Source organism: Cavia porcellus, unplaced genomic scaffold (genome assembly GCF_034190915.1).
Source record: "Cavia porcellus strain 051 isolate PalLab524CR breed Dunkin Hartley unplaced genomic scaffold, mCavPor4.1 scaffold_25, whole genome shotgun sequence".
Lineage (NCBI taxonomy): Eukaryota > Metazoa > Chordata > Mammalia > Rodentia > Caviidae > Cavia > Cavia porcellus.
In genome coordinates, this window is record NW_026947508.1 from 11639217 (window position 1) to 11660029 (window position 20813).

Below are 20813 nucleotides of genomic sequence, written 5' to 3' on the forward strand. Positions count from 1 at the left end.
GGAACATTCCTAAATTCTGGAATATAGCCGTTCTTTTCTAATTGCTGGAATGTATGGGATGTCACGCTTTCAAAATTTCATTAGCTCAGAGGAAGAGGATTACTATTTCATTTCTTAAGTGAGTTGCTGCCTAATTAAAGGTACTTTACTTTGAACTCCTGGTGGTGATTGCTTATGGATACAGAGATCAAAATTGACTCGGCTGGATGGCTACAAAAGCAAACAACTGGCGAGCAACCCTGTCTTCCTCATTTGTTGGAATTGTAGAGATTATTCCTCTTCTGCCAGATAATCTGATTCATACTTAGGGCTGGAGATTTTTATGAATGTGGATCAATTTATAATTATCTGCTATCTCAAGAAAGAAGTCTGGGGGTTTAAGAGTTACAGTTTGTCTGGGACTACTTGCTTCCAGTGGAATTATTTTGTTTGGTCACTATGATTTTTTTTTTCTTTGTGGTCATCTAAATATCATTTGACACCCTTGCCCATTAAGAAGGTGGATTACCCCTGTAAGAGGGGCCAAAATTGGGGAAGTTATGTTCACAATTCTCTCCCTAGGTTTAATTGGGATTATAGGTCGTGTTTCCAGAGTTGGAAAAGGTTGGTATGTCCTGACCTGTGTATATTAGCCCCTCTCCTAACCCAAGTCAAACTCTTTTTCTCCCCACTAACTGTAGAAGTATTTAGTACTAATAGATGAATCAAAGAATAGCTGTTAGATTTCAGTTCTGCTAGCTCATATGCTTGCCTTCTGTATCTTCCTAATGGATAAGAATTTTACATATTTATAAAGTATCAACTGTAGGAGTAAGTCTTGTAGAACATTTTGCCTATTGCTTCTGGTTTATCAGTAATAATGGCTCTCAGTGATTAACATTTGATATAGTGCTAAATGAACTACTCATAAAATTTTTTCTTAAGTGTCAAGTTTCAGAATTGTAGCAAATAAAAAAGGAGAAAGTCATTTAATAAATGGAAGAAAGAGGCCGGAAAAAAAAATTGAGCCGGAGATTTAGCTCAGCAGTGTAGGAGTCTGCCTTGCAAGCGTGCAGTCATGAGTTTGATCCCTGGTACCAAAAATAAATAAATAAATAAACAAAGAAAGAAAGAAAGAAAGAGGCTGGGTGTGGTGGCACACTTCTGTAATCCCAGCATTTGGAATGCCGAGGCAAGAGGATTGCTGTGAGTTTGAGGCGAGCCTGGGCTACAACGTGAGTTCATGGCCAACCTGAACTTCATAGTGAAACCCTGTCTGCACAAAAACAAAAACAAAACAAAAAGAAACTTGAAGAAGGAAGGATATTGCTGAATTTTTTACTAGGCCAGTTGCTTTTCATAATAACAGCAGCAACAAAAACAAAATAGCCTAAGAAAATGGGATTGCTACTGAATAAAATGGTGGGTTAAGATACTGGAGAATATCCTTCACTGGAGAGATCCTAATTTATTTTTCATGATTCTTTAAGCCTTTTTGGTAGAAGTTAGTTCCACAGATGAAATTGAAGGAAGCTCAAGTGAGTTGGTCCCTTATTAGGAACTCAGAAGCTGGGTTTCAGTTACCCACAGAAGTAGAGAATTTACAATACAAGAATCAAATTTGTTTCTCATTTTAATACATACTTGCACTGTACAATTGTACATGTGCTTTTTCATACTTTTGAGTAAATAAATATTCAGACCCTACTGAAAAGGGATCTGGGGATGTGGCTCAGTGATAGTGTACTTGCCTACCTGTGCAAGGCCCTAGGTTCTATCCCTACCCCTGCAAAAAACCAAACCAAACAAAAACATAAAGTTAAGCCACTGCCAGTAGTTGAGTATATTACAGTATTAACTATGTTACAGTTCCTGACATTGGCTAAGTTTGCTACTGTCAACTTGAATATAGCTAAAAATAAGAGCACATTTCCTCTGATCAATAAGTACATATATTAACAAATTGACTTATGGAATAAGACACTTTAAATGTGAAATTTGCTATTACATAGGATTGCATGTGGTAATCCCATATTTTGATATCTTTAGTGTTTTAAGATTTCATTTTTGTTATTAAATATATTTAGGCAGTTTATGTAGTTTGGCAATTTTTATAATTAGCCAAATAATTAAAGTTAATGAGTACATTGGGTATGATGGTGCATGCCTGTAATCCTAGCTACTTGGGAGACTGAGCAGGAGGATCATAAATTGAGGGCCAGCCTGTGTAACTTCTTGAGATCCTCCCTCAAGATAAAAAAAAGGGCTGGGCATTTTAGCTCAATGCTAGAATGCTTGCTTAGCATGTGTGAGATTTTAGGTTTGATCCTCACCATTGCCAAAAAATACTTAGAAAAAGTAACATTCACAATTTTTTTTTTCTAGATTTCTTTGAAATTTCTACCTGCAACAGAACATGCACTGCAACAGGGCTTTCATGTCTGTGTCTAAATTTAGTATTAAAATATGGCCTCAAATAAATTTGCAAGTAAATACAATTCAGTATATATTTTAATCAGATGAAAGTGTAAAGAACTTTCGTATTAGAATGATAGTTTCTTCCAGTAAATTTAAAATAAAAAGATGGTATATACGTGTAATTCTGTAAATGAGCCAGAAAATCAATAATAAAATGAGCAACCTACCAGCAGAACACTAGTCATGAAAGCTCAGTTAAAACAATGATTGCTCAGCCATGAAAATAACTTTGGGAGTAAAGTAAAATGTTAAGCTTGTCAGTGTTTACTTATTAAGTAGGCTAATGCTGTTTAGAAAATGATCAGTTGCAGAGACAGTTCTGAGGTGAATGTTTGCATGACTGACTTAGTTTTGTTTGCTCTTTTCTGATTAAGTATTTTTCCCCCTCCTGAATGCAGGGCTTCAGATAACAGGGAGCGTGCTTATGAACATAGTGCCTATGGACACCATGAACGGGGGACGGGAGCATTTGATCGGACAAGACATTACGATCAGGATTACTATAGAGATCCTCGGGAGCGGACATTACCACATGGGCTCTATTACACTTCTCCTCGGAGTCGAAGTCCAAACCGTTTTGATGCTCATGATCCCCGATACGAACCTAGGGCTCGGGAGCAGTTTACACTGCCCAGTGTGGTACACAGGGATATCTACAGGGATGATATTACCCGGGAGGTACGAGGCAGAAGGCCAGAGCGGAATTACCAGCACAGCAGGAGTCGCTCACCACACTCATCCCAGTCTAGAAATCAGTCTCCTCAGAGACTGGCTAGCCAAGCGACTAGACCCACCAGGTCCCCTAGCGGCAGCGGCTCTAGGAGTAGATCCTCCAGTAGTGATTCAATCAGCAGCAGCACTAGTACCAGCAGTGACAGGTAGGTTAACAGCCTTTTGTTATAACAGATGACTGTTAAATTCTCAACGATCAATGATAATGGTTTTAGCATAATGATTTTTTCAAGAAAATAATCCTGGATTGTATATATAATATGTAAAGTAACTTTAACATGTGGACATTGAATTAACTAGAAGCTAACCAGTGATACAAATGCTGTTTCATCCTCTAAAAATGCAGTATTAAAATTAAGTTGCCAGCTGGCATAGTGGCGCACGCCTGTTATCCCAGCACTTGGAAGGTTGAGGCAGGAGGATCACCATGAGTTTAGGCCAGCCTGGGCTGCTTAGTGAGTTCAAGGCCAGCCTGAGCTACATAGTGAGACCCTGTCTCAAAAAAAAAAAGGAAAGAAAAAAGCCAAAAAAGAAGGTAAATGACTTAAGGTATATGAGGATGAGTCTTATGACACTGAAAATGTGGTATACCTAAAGTTTTTAAACTTTTTAAGTGCACAGTGCCAATGTATTTTTTGTTATGCTTGAGCATTTGTAAGAGCTGTTTGGTTAAATGTTTATTGGTGAATTGTTGACATATTAGTGTTTGAATCAGCTTGTAAACGTATTTATCAACATCAAGGTGGTTAACCAAATTTAAAACTCAAATAGAAAAGGTTTCTTTAATTGGGGTTGTGATGTTCTCTAAGGCTAAAATAATTCATTTCATTTTAGTTGGGGATTTGTTTTTTACAAGGAAATTTATTCTAAAGGTGAAAAATAATAAACTGAGCATAATTTTAACAAAGAGACAACAGAAGTTACATACGAATTTTGAGAGAGTAGATCTAGGTAGATGGTATAGATCAGTTTAAGTTTAGACAATTTAAACTCTCTGGACCTCAACTTTCTCAGCTTTTTAAAGAAACTTTATGGAGTTATTGTGAAGATTAAAATGAAAACTGCTTATAAAATTCTAACCTTGATACCTACTATACAGTAAATGAATACTGTCCCCCTCTTGAATGCTGCGTTCTTTGCTTGCTTGCTTGCTAGCTATTCTTACTAATTCAGATGCTGATAGTCTTTGGGTTCCTCCCGTTCCCATGTTGGTTTGTGTGTATGTATGTATGTATGCTTTTGAGACAGGGTCTCACTATGCAGTTCAGGCTGGCCTTGGTTCACTTTGTGTAGCCCAAGCTGGTCTGGAACTCAGCTTCCCAAGTGCTAGGGTTACAGGCATACACCACCACATCTGCTTGCCATTGTTGTTATCATTGTTATTTAGTTAATCCCAGATTTCTTAGTGATGAATTTAGGTGTTGTAAAATTTAAAAATGTAGGACACAACTCCTTTGATCTGGTTAAAATCCCAGAATATTTTTCTTTCAGTATTGGCTACTTAGGTTTAAGAAATGCAACGATTATGTAATTTAATGGCTGTTTTTAGGCTTCCTAAATTTCCTAATTCAGAATAATAAGTGGAAACATTTGGTTCTTAAAATGAAACAAAGTAGTTCGTTCAGGAGGTTAGAAAAGTCAGCTCTTGTGTCCAGCTTTGCCTCTCCTTTATGATATGGTTGAAAATCTTCAACTCTCTTTTCTAGAGTCAGGATCTTGATGTGTAATTCAGGCTGACCTCCCAAGTCACGGTGCTCCTTTTGCCTCAGCCTCCCAAGTGCTAGAATTACAGGAATATGATACCATGCCTGGCCTCTTAACTTCTCCTGATTTCATTTGTTGTATTTTCTAGGTAAATGATTGGTGAAATTCATTTGAATCCTATAAACCGATCATTAAATCTTGTTATATTTTATTTTTTGTTCTGCATAAAATTGTCTTAATACTCAAGTTTGCTGGGCACAGTTGCACACATGTAACTTCAGGACTCTGGGAGGCTGCTTAATTAAGAGAAAGACTTTGTCTCAAAATAAAAAAATTTACAAGAACTATCAATGTAACTAAGTGCAGAGGCCTTATATTTAATCCCTGGTACTTAAAAAAAAAATCAAATTTTAGTCATTTAAGGAATTTCACTGCATTCCTTTGGTCAAAACTTACTGAGGATAACATGTTAGCACTGTTGAAGTTGGGAGAATCAGTGATAAAAAGGCTTCTGTGGTGTTAATACTTTGATGGGAGTTATAGTGATCTGGTCTCATTTTGTAGGCTTAAAAGCTTAAACCTAAGGTGATATAAATTCCATGGTCATATGTTTAAAACAACAACAAGAACAAGAAGTCTGTGCTTCTATTTACTATACACTACCTGGAGGGCAGGATGTGCTTGGAAAATGTACTTGTGGACTAATTGTGATTTGAAAAAGTGATAGCTCAGTGGCACAAGTGCTTGCCTGGCAAGTGCAGGGTCATAAGTGAGATCCCTGGTACTGGGGTGGGAGGTGGTGAACAAGAGGACTTTTTATGATCACTATTCTGGGTTACAGTAGCTTGATTTATCTACTTAAAGTATGCAATAGTCTGACAAACTTAATTTGTCTTACGTAATGTTTTAGTTAGGCTAGGATTTACCTTGTGGTAGTAACGTGCACTGTTGGACTATATTATCTGACAAGGTTAAGGATAATTGAAGTCTGGCTGAGGACAGCTTCTAACCATGGCTTGGGGGAGAACCACTGACAGATTTTTGCTGTTTCCCTTTCCCTATGTGTGTAGGGTCTTCTGTTAGAATGTTATCCCCCACCCCCAGAGGTTATAGTACATTATGTAGGTCATTGGTTTCCTTTCATATGCAATCATATTTTCTAGAGCTATAATATTTTGACTTTTAAATAACTTGTAGTTGATTACCTGAACCTAATTCATGAGCTTATTGATTCTCTTTTAGTTTCAATGACAATGGCAGCTGCTATGTAAAGATAATTTTTGTTTCTATACACAAAACAATGGGAGAGTGGAAAGAGAATTATTTAGTCTACAGGGAGATGTATGAAGTAGCATTTGCTGGGTGGTGGAGGATATATGTATAGGACATAAGCAGGGAGGGAAGCATTTCAGGCTAGACAGGGAACATTAAGGGCAGAAGGAACAACCTGAAGAGATAGAACTAGACAAGAATGTTTTGAGATATTTAGATTTAACCACACTAGAGTGTTGGGGGAGGTGGTTTTCATCTGTGAGCCCTTAAAGAATTTTCAAATCAAGATGACTTCTGGAGATCTATGCTTCAGAAAGATGATTGGTGGTATAGACTAGAGATTATGGTTAGGAGTCCATTTTAGTACCTTAGAGAGGGAAAATTGAATTGAGTTCTGACCTGGGACAGTTAGGTGAGATGTTGCACTAAGAGGTAGATTGCTGATTTATTCAAAATAATAAACTTTGGTGAATGGCTAAATAATGGGCTTTCAGTGCTGTCTTGTAAGAATAGGACCGAGTGGTCTTTGTATGTACCAGTATATTGCCTTTTTCAGAGTACTCCAAAAACAGTTGAAATAGTACTTAGGCACTTTTCTTTCTTCCTTTCCTTTCCTTTACTAGTTAACACAAAGCATAAAGCAGAATTGATGTAGCTAGGTAAAAAAAATTTGAGCATTGTGTTGCAGTGGAGGAAAGCATACAGAAATAAAGTTGTCTGGTATTGAGAGAGTATGCATTAGCTCTGGGTTCAGCTTCCCTTTTTATCACATTAGCTCCCTTTTGTCTATAATTATACTTCGTGCAAAGTATTTTCAAATCTTATATAAATTCTTAGTGTTTGATTTCCATTTGGAAGATATAAACTCTTTTTTTGTAATCTTTAAAACTTTACAGTTGAGCCTGGGTTTGGTGGCACATGCCTGTAAACCTAGCCCTCCTGAGGCAGGAGGGTTGTCAAGAGTTTAACACCAACCTGGGCTATATAGTGAGTTCAAGGTCAGCCTGTACTACATAGCAGGATCTCATTTCAAACAGAAAAAAAAACAACAAAAACACTTTACAGGGCCGGGATATGGCTCAAAAGCACAGCGCCTACCTGGCAGGTGTGAGGTTGTGAGTTCGATTTTTGGTACCAAACAAACAAAAAACACTTCAGTTGTAGAACTATGACATTCCTAGAAATTCTTCATCTTTTTGAGACAGAGTCTTGCTATGCAGTTCAGGCTGGTCTTGGGCTTAAGCGTAGTCTGGTCTCGAACTGGCAATGATCTTTCTGCCTCAGCCTCCCAAGTGCTGGGATTATAGACATGAGCCACCATACCCGGCTCCTAGAAATTCTTTAAAGATATTTATAATTAACACATATAGTGGCAAAATACCCATAGAAATAAGTTTCTCTGTCTCTAAGATTGATGGGAAAAAAACTACCTTTGATCCTCAAGTTTTATAGTTTTGGTGAACAGATTCCTAGCAGTGCATTTCAAATGAGTAAACATGTAATTAATGGCAGTGTAGTTGTGAAGTTATAAACAACATACCTACTGTTTCCTTGCAACTGTTCACAACATTTAACTGGTAAGAACTGGGGCTTCAGCGTATTGGCTTTCTCTTCTGCTGCCCAGTCCTGCTGGAGGTCTCTTGGTAGGGCCATTTAATGAGTCATTTCTTTCAAAAGAACACCTTAAATAAATTAAGTTCCACGAAAGCATTTTTTCACAATTTTTTGATTGGAGTTGAAAGTACCTTATAGTTTTCCTAATGTGTGAGAATAATTGTGAGTGGGCTTTAGTTTATCAGGTGTTCATTTTGATCATGGGCAAAATGATTGGGGTAGGTAAGAGGGGAACCTGGATTGGATGAGGGCCAGCATTATGGCTGTCTGCTATCCCATAATTAAATTAAGTGTAACCTTCCATGGTGAAAGTAGGCAACAAATGCAGTAATGTTAATAAACCACAGTAACTTCACAGTGTGAGTTATTATTGTTACCAATAGAAATCCGCAGATATTTTAATGTTTAATGTTACGGTAATAGATATCTCAAATTTGGGTTATATTTATCTTTACTTTGACAGTGGGATAGGTATTAAACTCAGTGTTAGTAAAGACATGTTACTTTTAGTGTAATTAATTTCCCCTTTGCTCCTTTTTACCGTATACATTTATTTATTTGTTCATTTTTGTGAGACAGGGTCTTGCTTTGTAGTTCAGACTGCTTAAACTTACTATGTAGCCGGCCTGGCCTCAAACTAGTGACAGTCCTCCTGCCTCAGTCTTCTGAGTTTATTGGCATATGCTACCACACCCAGCTACTTAATAGATTTGAAAACATTCTGAAAGGTGGTTCATGTTGTCACATCTTCACCAACTTGTCAAAAATGGCATTTTTTTTAGTTGCAGTTAGCTCCTGATTCTGTATTCTATAAAAATTTATTGAGAACATAGAAAAACAGATGAAATAGTAATAGAAAACAGTTGCAATTTTGAGACTCCAACATCTTTTCTTGTTTCAACCCCTCTAGCAGGTTGTTTTCCTAAATGTCCTTACAGGTTAAAGTTAACTGGATTTCACATCCAGCTATCCATTTCATAAGGAATACCTTACCTTTTATTTATGAAATAACATTGCTCATAAAATTGTATGGGGCTCTTAAAATAGGTCAATTTGGATTAATCTGGCTGTGGCTAATTAATGTAAAGAAATTCTACATATGTGATTGCGAGTTAATATAATTAGATTAATGTGAATGTCTATGACGAAGTATATCTTTCTTGTTTTGCTGAAGTTAGTCTCATTTTTTTGTCCCCTTTAGCATATTTTTTGTTTTTTGAGCAGCCTTTTCCTCTAAACCTGGCTCAGTTGAAGGAGGATATTTCAGCTAATTTCAGACCTTTATTACTACATTTTTGGTTTTTTTTTTTTTTTTTTTTTTTTTTTTTTTTTTTTTTGGTCTTTTTTCATTTTTATTGGTACCGGGGATCGAACTCATGACCGCCTGCTTGCAAGGCAGGTGCTTATGCCGCTGAGCTAAACCCCCAGACCCACATTTTTGGTTTTTGAGGCAAAATCTTCCTCTGTAGTCCAGGCTGGCCTAAAACTCACTATCTTCCTGCCTCAGTGTCCTAAATCCTGTAGTCACAGACATGTATCACTAAGCCTGGTTTCGGACTTATTTTTTTCTACTGTTAAATATTTAGATGGAAATTCTTAAAATCAGTATAGTAACTAAAAAGAAATCTACATATAAATAACTGTAGCCAGTACCCTCTCATTGTCTCTATAGCTTTCACTGAAATCATAAAATCTTTTTTCCCCTTTTTTGTGCCAGAAATTGAACTCACAACCTTGTGCTTGCCTGCTGAGGTCTCTCCCTGGCCTACTCATGTGGTCTTAATTGTACTGAGATAACCTGTTTGAAGATATTGTAAGTTTAGAGCAAGTAGTCTTTGTTGTATTTTGAGACAGGGTAGCCCAAGCTTGAACTGATGATCCTCCTGTCTCAGCCTAAAGTGCTTGAGTGCCACTGCACCTAGCCTTAATAGATTTTAAAAATTACAATGAGCTGAATGTGGTTGGGGTACAGCTGTAATTCCCATCTTTGTAATTCATGGGATTGAGGTGAGAGGATCCAAAATTTAAGGGCATCCGGGGCAATTTAGTGAGACTCTGTCTTCAAATTTAAAAAAATGAAGATGGAGCGCAGTCATGGACTTCTTGCCTAGTGTGGGTTTAAGCCCTTTAAAAATGTAATTGAAGCTGGGTACCATGGTAGTTGCCTACAGGTTCATCTACTTGGGAAGCTGAAGCAGGAGGATCACTTGAGTCCAGGAATTCAAGATCAGCATGGACAACATAATGAGACTATCAACTCTGAATTTAAAAATTTTGTTTTCAAATTTTCAGTGTATAGTTACATTATTTAAATATCTTTTTGTTGTCACAGCAAAAGGGATTGAACTCATGGCCTGGCACATGCTAGACAAGTGCTATGCCACTGAGCTACATTCTCAGGCCTTAGAATATGTTTTGAATTGTCACAAACTGGAAGTTTACCAGGGGGAAATTTAGGGGCTGGGGATTTAGCTCAGCTGCATAAGCACCTGCCTTGCAAGTGTGCGGTCATGAATTCGATCCCTGGTACCGATAAAAAAGAAAAAGACAAAAAAAAAAAAAAAAAAAAAAGCGGGGGAGAATTTAGGAACAAAGAAAAGAGTGGGAAAGATGAACAGTTATAAATTTGGGGGCAGGAGTAATGATTGGGCCTTAATGCTGAGCTACAGTATTCCTAATCTTATTTATTTATTTAGTTCCTTTTTAAAATTTGTTTTTGAAAAAAGATCTTGCTGAGTCTCTGAGCTGCCCAGGTTGGGCTTAAATTTGCAGTCCTTTTGCCTCAACCTGTTAAAGTTCTGGGATTACAGGCATATGCTAACACACCCTGCCAAAAGCTATATATTTAAAGAACTGTATCAACAGAGCATTCATCTTTCTTGCTAGTCACATAATTCTTCATAGAATTTAAAGCAGTCAGACTTTTTTAGTTTGCATGGTCTGTTAAGGTTCAAAGTTTGTGGTTCTCTCTCTTCTGTTAGCTTTGCATTGGAACAATCTGATATTTATTGAAAGGGAAATGAAAAGTATTTTTTACTGCTGGTGTTACTTGCAGAATGTGCCTGTATGTTTCTTTTAAGTTATATGGTTTGAGTAAATTAAATCAGAAGTTTTCTATAAGCCTAACACTTTTAACTAATGTTAGACAGTTTTTGTTTCCTGTGATACTGGGAATTGAACCCCGGCCTCATGCATGCCAGGCAAGCCCTGTACCACTGAGCTATATACCTCTTGCCCCTGAATTCTTTATTTTTTATAGTAGACATAAGAGGGTTATAGAAAAGAATGTGACCCTTTCAGTTGGGTTACAAAACAAAACAAAACAAAAGTCTTTCCCTTTCTTTACTTCAACAAACCAGATCTGCAGATCATTTTGTGGATAATCTGGATGTTAAAGATTACAGTTTCTTTCTTGTAGAAGTTTCAGGTCTTTCCTCTGGATGATTTGCAATTCATTTATTTTAATTGTGTAGGAGACGATCATCCAAGTTCAAAAAAATGTTCAGAATTGCTGCTGTTTTGCAAGATTGTGAAAGAATATGGTTGAGGCTGAAAAGATGAGGGAAAGCATTGGGGTGGTAACTCATAATGGTAGTGTGCCTTCCATTTCTACAGGTGTTAATTGGGAGAATCTATGTTTATTACTTGGATTTTCTGTAGTAATATCTTGTGCTAGAAACTTCCACGTATTGCAGCAGTTTTAATATATATACTAAATAAAGTTGTTTTTTGACTCAGCGTTTCACTGTGTGGTTCAGGCTGGCCTTGAACTCACTTTGTAGACCAGGCTGGCCTCAAACTCCCAGTGATCCTCTTGCTTTAGCCTCCCAAATGCTGGGATTATAGACGTGCACCACTGTGCCCAGCTAATAAAGTGTTTTTTTTTTGTTTTTTTTTTTTTTTTAAGTAGAGTGGTTTGTGGTATATGTGTGTGTGTGATGTCCTAACACTGTTTAATTATAAAAACACATTTGTCTAAATTTTTATCATCAAGTGATAATATTTCTATAAGAAATATGTAGTAGTTTCCAGATTCAGTTAGAGAAAAAATTTTGTTTGGTTGCATTGTTACTCTTTTTTGAGACAGGCTCTCCTGTAGTTCAGGATGGCCTTGAACTTCCAGTGATCCTCCTGCCTCAGTTTTCCAAGTGCTGAGATTACAGGCATGTGTTACCACACCCAGCTGGGTTGTTTTGTTTTGTTTTGTTCTGTTTTTTAAATAGAAGAAAGTACTACTAAAAGTAGTGGTTTTTAGTCTCAGAAAAATTGTTGTAACTGAAACTATTTGTGATTATCTTTTATCTTTTTTTGACTGTTCTATTTGTAGCTACATAAAATTGAAGTAAAAGTACAGATTAAATTGGCTTTATTGTATAATACCAACCTTTTTCTTTTTACTACTATGATTATACTTGACAATATGAGGTGAATCACTTAAATTGAAAGGATTTTTTGTTGTTGTTGTTTGAGTGCCAAAGAGAAAATATCTTGTGTTGAGACCAAATTATTTTACTTATCAACTAAAAAGAAACAAAGAAAACAAAATTATATAGTGAATATCAATGATTAGGTGTATTTTCCTTTTGAAATAACAAATGAAGTATATATTTTTGGGAGCACTCAGAAGATTTTCAGGGAGGAACTATAAAGGTTTAGAGAAAACTTTTCAATTAAGAGGCCAAAGTCAAGGATAAAAAAATTTTTTTTTGTAGTGCTAGTAGATCAAACCCAGGGCCTTGGTGTGCCTCTACCACTGAGCTATGCCTCAGCTCAGTAAATGTTCTTAGGAGAGACCTTTTTAATTTACCGGTACCTTTTTTTTCCTTGTGCAGGGGATTGAACTCACAACCTCGAGTTTGCCAAGCAGGCACTTATGCCGATGAACTAAACCCCTGACCCCTTTTATTTTCATTTATGGAAATAGTTCACATAGGCAAAATGCAAATATTTGTATTCTTGTTTAACTTTAAGTAAATTACATACTCCACATAGTTGGTTTGTTTCTGCCTTTTGTTGTGGTTCAGTTTTACTTTTTAAAATATAGTTGAAACTGACAGTTCAAAAGGGAGAATGTTTTGAGGAAGATTAGTGTTATGTATAAAATGCACTCATTGCTTTGGACCTTTCCAACTGTCAAATGAAGTTTCTGTCTTGAAGGCTACAGTTGTCACTTGTGATGGAAACCAGTAAAAGCCAATCAGTGGTTTTACTGGCTGAGTGTTTTCTCTCCTTGAAAATAGTGGTATACAATTCTTTGAAAAGTTGCCCGCTTTGGAGATGAGTTACTGGAGAGAAACATAATAGCAAGCCTATTAAAAACAGTAGGTCTTTCTTCTTTCTGTCTCAGATACCTATCACTTTGAGAAGAAGATGAAGATTTGCTTATTCCTTGTTTAATGGGGTTTTAGGACTGTTTCGCGGCATGGACTAAGTGTTTAATAGTTGTGTGTTCTGAAAAGATATGTCTTTAAAATTTTTTTCTATTCATCGGTGGCAGAAAAAACCTGCAGAGGTCACTGAAGAGCCCATATTTTTGAAACACATTGCATATTTTGACTGCTTTTGCATAGTTCGCTTTGTTTGTCACTGTCTGATGAGCAGCTCACAGCTTTGTCTTTGGGGATCATAATTACCTGCCAAGCTTTTTTTTAATGCTAAATATGGAAAGCAGCAAAGTGTTAGGCATTCCTCTGATGGGGTTAGCTCCCATTGGAGAGCTCTGTAAGCTGGTTAGTTTCCTTTCTGGTTTTCTGGAAATACTGTCAAGTATAGCATTTTTAGTAAGGCTTTTTTTTTTTTTTCCCCTTTTTTCCTTTTTTGAGCAGTGTGGATCTTGTTTATGGATGGCCCTTCTATGTGTAGGTGGTCCATTTTGGAAACAGGTGCTGGGCTGACCCATGTAATAGTATTTGTTTTACTGCTAGGGAAATGACAACCAGATAGACCCAAGTGGTGAGAGCACCCGGTTTACCCTGTACCGCTGGTAGCCAGTCTGAATATTGTAAGGGAAGTTGGAAAGTGCTTGTTTATGACTTGAGCCAGCCTAAACTGGAATCATCCAGTTTGAGTTGGCTGCTTGCCACCTCCCTGGGCTTCCTTGTTTTGCCAGCATTTCTGGCAGGCTGTCAGCCCAGGGGCGGGACCCGAGCTGTGTGACTGGACAGGCAGTGGCAGGACCTGGGTGGTGCTGCCTGCACCAGCCACCCAGGGATGCCAGTTTCTCCGGCTTGCTCATGGGATGCAATGCTGTATTTTGGATCTGGCAAGGGTTAACATCCAAGACTAGATGGTAACAAAATTACCAAAAAGTATATCTTTCCATTATTGACCCTTAGCTCCAATGGTAATTTTTGTCTTCTGCCCCTTTAGAAGCTAAAGCTTGAAAGGCTGCTTCTGCCCTACTACTGTGGGATAGCCTTACTACATGCTTAGGGAACTTTGTTTTAGTTAGGTTAGCGTGTCTCTTCCTTACCTATTTATTTTTACTCTTGGGTTGTGTTGGGGTTCATTCTGGTTAGTTCAGCAGAAGAGGTTATAATAGGTTTGTGATCTGATACCTTTTTTAGTGTTTTTTTTTTTTTTTTTTTGATACAAGGTCTCACTGTGTAGTGCAGGCTGGCCTTGAATTTGCTTATGTAGCCCAGGCTGGTCTTGGAGCTCACAGTGATCTTGCCTCAACCTCCCAAGTGCTGGGATTATAGGCATGGGCCACCCACATTTGGTTTATTTGCTTGACTTGGAAACAAAATATGTAAATCCCTTTAGAATAAGGTTCCTTGTAGTTTTTAATTTAATCTCACCATGAAAATATTACTGTTGCTTTAAAAACTAAAAAACTAATTCAGTGGATTAAGTTACACAAAACATTGTTAAAATTGAAAATGCCAAACCAGGATTGGAGATTAAGCTCAGTGATTGGGCAGTTGCCTAGCCATGGGTTTAATCTCCAGCACAAAACAAAACAACACCAGGCCAAAGGTTTGTGTGTTTGACTTGATTGTTATTTATTTATTTTTTTGAGACAGAGTTTTACTCTGCAGTCTAGGCTGGACTTGAATTTACTGTGTACCTGCTGACCTCAGATTTTCCGTGCACCTCCTGCCTCAGCCTCCCAAGTGCTGGAATTACAGACATGGGACGCCCACACTTGTTTTATTTGACTTGAAAACAAAATATGTAAAACTCTTTAAAAATAAAACCCTGTGTTATGCTTCAAGTTGCAAAATTGTAACGCAATAACTATATAAAGTGGCTCTGAGTAGAAGAGTTAAATGATTAAACATGGCCAGGATTTCTGATGAGAGAAGACCATGAAGTTACTCTCATATATTTCAATAAAACCACAAATAAGAGTGCATTTATTTTTGTCTTATTGGATGCCAGAATCTAGCAGTGTAGAAAATGGATAGCTTTATTTATGTATTAAGCTTTTGGAATGAGGTTGATAGCTGTGTCAGCTGTTTTACTTAGAGCAGAATTGGTGGTTTTGTTCTTTTATCCCTCTTTCAGTGTGTTGACTTGGAGTTTCTGTGGTGTTTTCAGAAGCTACTATATAATTTCATACTGCACCAGTCATTCATAAAATAAAAGAAAATAGACTTCCTTGTTTATAATAAACATTCTATTTTCTGAGTTCAGAATTAGCCAATATTTCATGCCAGAGACCCTTTTCTGCCCCCAATTTAAAAAAAAAAAAATCAGTGCCTCAGAGTGCGAACTCTGTGATTGCCTCTATCTCTGCAAAGGTGCTCACACACTTCCCCTGTCCCAAAATGGAACACACACTCTCTGTAGTCTGTATAGTGGAGGCTGTTAGTCACTCACTCACATGCTGCTTAACTGCTCCTATGTAAAGTCATCTCTAGAGAATGTCTTCTACATCCACTTTCCATAGTCAATAAAATAGTAAGTGAAATGTCTCTTAAAATTGCACAATAATTAGATTTTGCTGGGTGTGATGATGCACACCTGTAGTCCCAGCCCTTGGGAGGCTGGTGCAAGAGGATTGCCATGAGTTCAAGCCCAACCTGAACTACGTAGTGAACTATCTCAAAAACAAAACAAAAAACTGATTATTATTATTATTATTTTTTTTTTTGTCTTTTTCCTTTTTATCGGTACCGGGGATTGAACTCACGACTTCCTGCTTGCAAGGCAGGCGCTTATGCCGCTGAGCTAAATCCCTAGCCCAAAAAACTGATTTTTTCCTAGGAATCTCAGACTCATAGTGTAAAAGAAATGTTTTTAGGGTGGAAGAGAAGATTAGAAATAGAAATTATGCCAGAATGGGGTGTAGTACTATATGCCTATAACACTAGGGCTCTGTGAGGTTGAGGCAGAATTGTAAGTTCTGCTTGGGCAACTCAGTGGCTTAGCAAGACCCTGTCTCAAAATAAAAAGGGGAGGAGGTAGATTGGGGATCTTGGGATGTAGCTCAGTGTGAAAGCTCTGGGTTCAATCCCTACTACTACCCCCCAAATATATATATATATATATATATATATATATATATATATATATATGTATTTGTGTGTGTGTGTGTATGAATAAAAAGATGTGACTGGTAAAATATTTTTTTGCAGATATGTGGGAAAACTATATAGTTCCGTAAAGTAGGTTAGTTTCATGAATCGTTTAACGTTTTCTTAATTCCATTAAATAAAATTTTTTTCCCTTTCACACCCAGCAAAATTCTGTGTTTCCTTGGCACAATTCTTTGTGGGCATTTTTATTTTTGTTTTTTTTTTGGTACTGGGGCGTGAACCTGTGTGGTTTTTTTTTTTTTTTAATCATGTTTAAATCACTATCTGAATGTTTTTCAAGTTTGAAGTAGTAAATATGCTGAACTAAGGTAAAGTTTTTTAGAGTTATTTGTTTTGTCTTGTTTTTATTTTTTAATTTATTATTTTGGGGTTAGTGGGGATTGAATTTGGGGGCTTAAGCATGGTAGGCAATAGATAAGCATACTACCACTGAACTATTACCTAGGCCTCTTCTCTAATATATCTATCTATCTATATATCTATCTTTCTTTCTTTCTTTCTTTCTTTCTTTCTTTCTTTCTTTCTTTCTTTCTTTCTGCCTGTGCTTTTAAGATTGAAATTTATGAACTGCACTGCTTATTTGTTGGAGATGTTAGGAATTATGAGACATGTGACTTTACAAAGATGAGACACTATAATGTCATTCCGACAAACCCTATAAGCTGAGCTACATCCCTGGCCTTTTTTTTTTTTTTTTTTTTTTGGCCTGGTACTGGGAATTGAACTCAGAATCTTGTGCTGACCCTGCAGGTGCTGTGCCGCTGAGCTATACCTCTGGCTCCTCCCTAGCCATTTTTATTTTGAGAAAAAGTCTTGGTAAGTTGCCCAGGCTGAGCTCAAATTTGGGTTCCTTCTGCCTCAGCCTTCCAGACTAACTGAGATTATAAGTGTGTGCCACCATGCCCATGTTCCAGTGGTTCTGGTGCTTAACAGTTACTTTAACATGTACTATGCCTTTAATGTGTTACTGCCAATAACTGGTATTTATTAAGGGCACATACATGTATTTGGGGCCATGCTTAAGAATTGTTTCAGCATTGAAATGACCCACATGTTCTTTCATTTAAAGAATGATATGCTTTGTTTACTGGGGGAGGTGTTTGCTTCTAGAGCCAGGTTGTTCTGATACTGGAGGCATTAGCCCTATGTGGACATTGGGCATCTGAGATGTGCTGACACACTGGGGTGTAGCTCAGTGGTAGAGTGTTTGCCTAACGTGCTCAAGGACCTGCATTTCATCCCCAGTACGGTACGGTGAGAAACAAAAACATGCTAAAAGAGTAAGTCACATATTACATGATCAGATTTGTAGGGAATGTCTAGAATAGATGAATCTATAGAGACACAAAGTAGATCAGGAGTTGCTAGGAGCTGGAAGTGGGAGAGAACAGGGAGTTTTTGCTTGCAGATATGAAGGCTTTTGTTTGTTTGTTTAAATGAGGACATGAGAATGTGCTAAATTTTGTTACTAGTGATGTACTAAAAACCACCCATTGTTCACTTTTAAATAGGTTACTTTTACTTTGTGAAATTGTACCAGTAGAACTACTTTAAAAATACACATTGCCAAGCATGATGGCACATGGATGTAATCCTGGCACTCTAGAGGTTGAGGCAGGAGGATCCTGTGAATTCAAGGCTGGCATGATTACATAGCTAGATCTTGTCTCAAAAACAAAAACAAAAGCTGGATGTGGTGACACATCCTGAAAGGGAGGCTGAGGAAGGAGGATCATGGCAAGTGTGAAGCCAGCCTGGGCTACCAGGTGACTTCAAGGCCAGCCTGAACTGCATAGTGAGACTCTTGTCTCAGAAAGATAAGAAAAAAGTAGAAACAAAAATCACCAACAAAAAAAGCCCCCAACATATTAAAGTAAGACCCTATCTCAGAAAACCAAACATTGCATTTAGAAGACTTAAAGATCTGAAGTCTAAAAAGTCTATGGTTTTTATGTTGATTACACGTTCAAGTACTACATATTAGGCTAAATAAAGTATTAAAATTAATTTCATCTGTTTTTACTTACTAAAAATGTTGCTGTTTGAAACTATTGAACTACATTTCTGGTATATATTATTAAATGTCTGTTGGGGCTGTGTGTGGTGGTGCACGCCTGTAATCCCAGCGCTTGGGAGGCTGAGGCAGGAGTACCTCTGGGAATTCAAGGCACCCTGGGCTACATAGTGAGTTCAAGGACAGCCTAAACTACATAGCAAGATTCTGTCTCAAAATGAAAAGGAAAAAAAGTTGGGCAACACTGTTCAAGAAGCAGATTCATAACTCATGTCACAAAATAATTTGTGTATCAATTTATGAATGGTATAAAGATTAGAGTCTGTTTTCTTTCCTTCCTTCCTTCCTAGACCTTTCTGTTCTTTTGGCAATTATGGATTAATAGAAGTAGCTCTTTGAACTTTATATTTAAAATATTAACTGAACTACTTCTAGATTTTAATTTCCAACAAATGTTTTTTTTTTTTTTAAGACATGGTCTTACTATGTAGTTCAGGTTGGCTTTGGACTCATTGTGTAGTAGCCTAGGCTGGCCTTGAACTGCCTCAGGCTCCCTCCCATTGCTGGGATTACATGCATGTGTCACCATGTCCAGTTTTTTTGGATTTTTTTTTTTGTTTGTTTTGAGACAGTGTCTTGCTTGTAGTTCAAGCTGGCCTCAAAGTCACAACAATCCTCCTGCTTCCGCCTCTCCAGTGCTGGGATTACAGGTGTGTGCCACCATGCCTGACATTCAACAGATTTTTGTATTGTTCAATTTATAGTAGTTTGAGAATGATTGAAGAGTGTCTTCATTCCTCTTCCTCTTTTTCTTTTCTTCTCCTTCCTCCTTTCTCTCCACCCTCCTCTAATTTTTGAGATGATTTCACTGAGTTGCTAAGTTGCCCAGGTAGTACTTGAATTTGAGATCCTTTTGCCTCAACCTCTAAAATTACAGGCATGCACCACCACATTGGACTGAAGAAGATCAGTTTAAAATGATGGCTGATTCTTTTGTTAGTGATATAAAAATGTGTCCCTGTTTACATACAGTGCAGTTGTGTTAGGATTAGAAAACGATAGACTTGTACGTTGGTTCTGGGCACAATTTCTGTAACCAAGATCTTTGTTATTTCAACCCTAAAGGGTGGGAAAATGCCTTCTGACTGTGCTTTGTCATCAGGGTGGTTGGAGCCATTTTGACTGGCACGAGAAGAAACTGAAAATTTAGGGTGGGCTTTCTTACCGAATAATTTGTACTCCTTTAAAAATTGAGTGCCCCAAATAGTTGATAGCATATGCTTTCTTTCTTTCTTTTTTTTGTCTTTTTCATTTTTATCGGTACCAAGGATCGAACTCATGACTGCCTGCTTGCAAGGCAGGCGTTTATGCTGCTGAGCTAAATCCCCAGCCCAGCATATGCTTTCTATTGCAGTGTTTTGTGTGTTTCTAACTTCTTGGACTTGGAAATGCCTGAATATAGAGTTTAGAAGTGGAAATAACAAACTTCTTTTGTATTCTAGGTAGGAAGGATTATGTACTTAGCAACAAAGCTAAAGCTAAATTGCAGAAAGTTCATGTTTACTTGTGGATTTGGTAAAGGCTCCATCAGTTGTGTGTCTTAGAATAAAACATTTTACTTGATCTGTGTGCTTTCTTGGTTTATATTTTTTGAAACATTTTAGTTGCTCATATAAGAAATATATCTGGGGGCCAGGGGTTTAGCTTAGCAGTCTAAGTGCCTGCCTGGCAAGCATGAGGTCATGAGTTCGATAAAGCATGAGGTTGTGAGTTCAATCCAGTACTGGGAATTGAACTCACAACCTTATGCTTGCCAGGCAGGCCCTTAGGCTGATGAGCTAAATTCCTGGCCCTTTATAGCTGATTTTAAATACTATGTGTTTAAGGTAATGTGGGAACCCTACCATTAAAATTGGGACCAGGTTTTTTTTGTCTGATGATCTCTTGCTAATGAGAAAAAGGATTTGTTTCTTGAGCAGGCTTTACATCTGTGTAGAGGGCATCCTGCTTAATGCTTTTTTCTTTTGGTTACCTGAGTGGAGCTTTCTGACTATTACGGGGTTGCCAGCCATGTAATAAGCCCACAGATTAGGCTCTTTGGAATTTAAACCAAAAGAAGTTCTCTAGTGCTGATGTTGTCTTGGTCAGTGAGAATATGTAGAAAAAGCATTATTGCTGTTTACCCACTATGGGTTTCTTTTTTGTCCTCCTCCTCTTCTTTTTCTTCTTCATCTTTGTCTTTTTCTTTGTCATCTACATCATCTTCGTCTTCATCTTTTTGAGATAAGGTTTTACTATGCAGTTCTGGCTGGCCTTGAACTTACTTTGTAGCCCAGGCTGGCCTCAAATTTACAGCAGTCCTCCTGCCTCAGCCTCCCAAGTGCTGAGATTACAGATGTGTGCCACTACTCCCAACCTTACCCACTGTGATTTTTGCACTTACCAAAATCTTTGGGGCTGGTGATGTAGCTCAGGAG

At 37.5% G+C, this 20813-nt stretch overlaps 1 protein-coding gene across 3 annotated transcripts in view; it reads left to right on the forward strand.

Annotated features, from left to right (window-relative positions):
• The window catches only part of Spen (spen family transcriptional repressor), an 89335-nt gene that overhangs the window by 26096 nt on the left and 42426 nt on the right, over window positions 1-20813 (forward strand). For 2 of the 3 annotated variants that reach the window (XM_063235565.1, XM_063235566.1), the window contains exon 3: window positions 2856-3335. The exons of the other annotated variant lie outside the window; for it this stretch is intronic. In XM_063235565.1, coding sequence (XP_063091635.1) covers window positions 2856-3335 — 480 coding nt within the window. The remainder of the gene's footprint in view (window positions 1-2855; window positions 3336-20813) is intronic. 3 annotated transcript variants of the gene reach the window in all.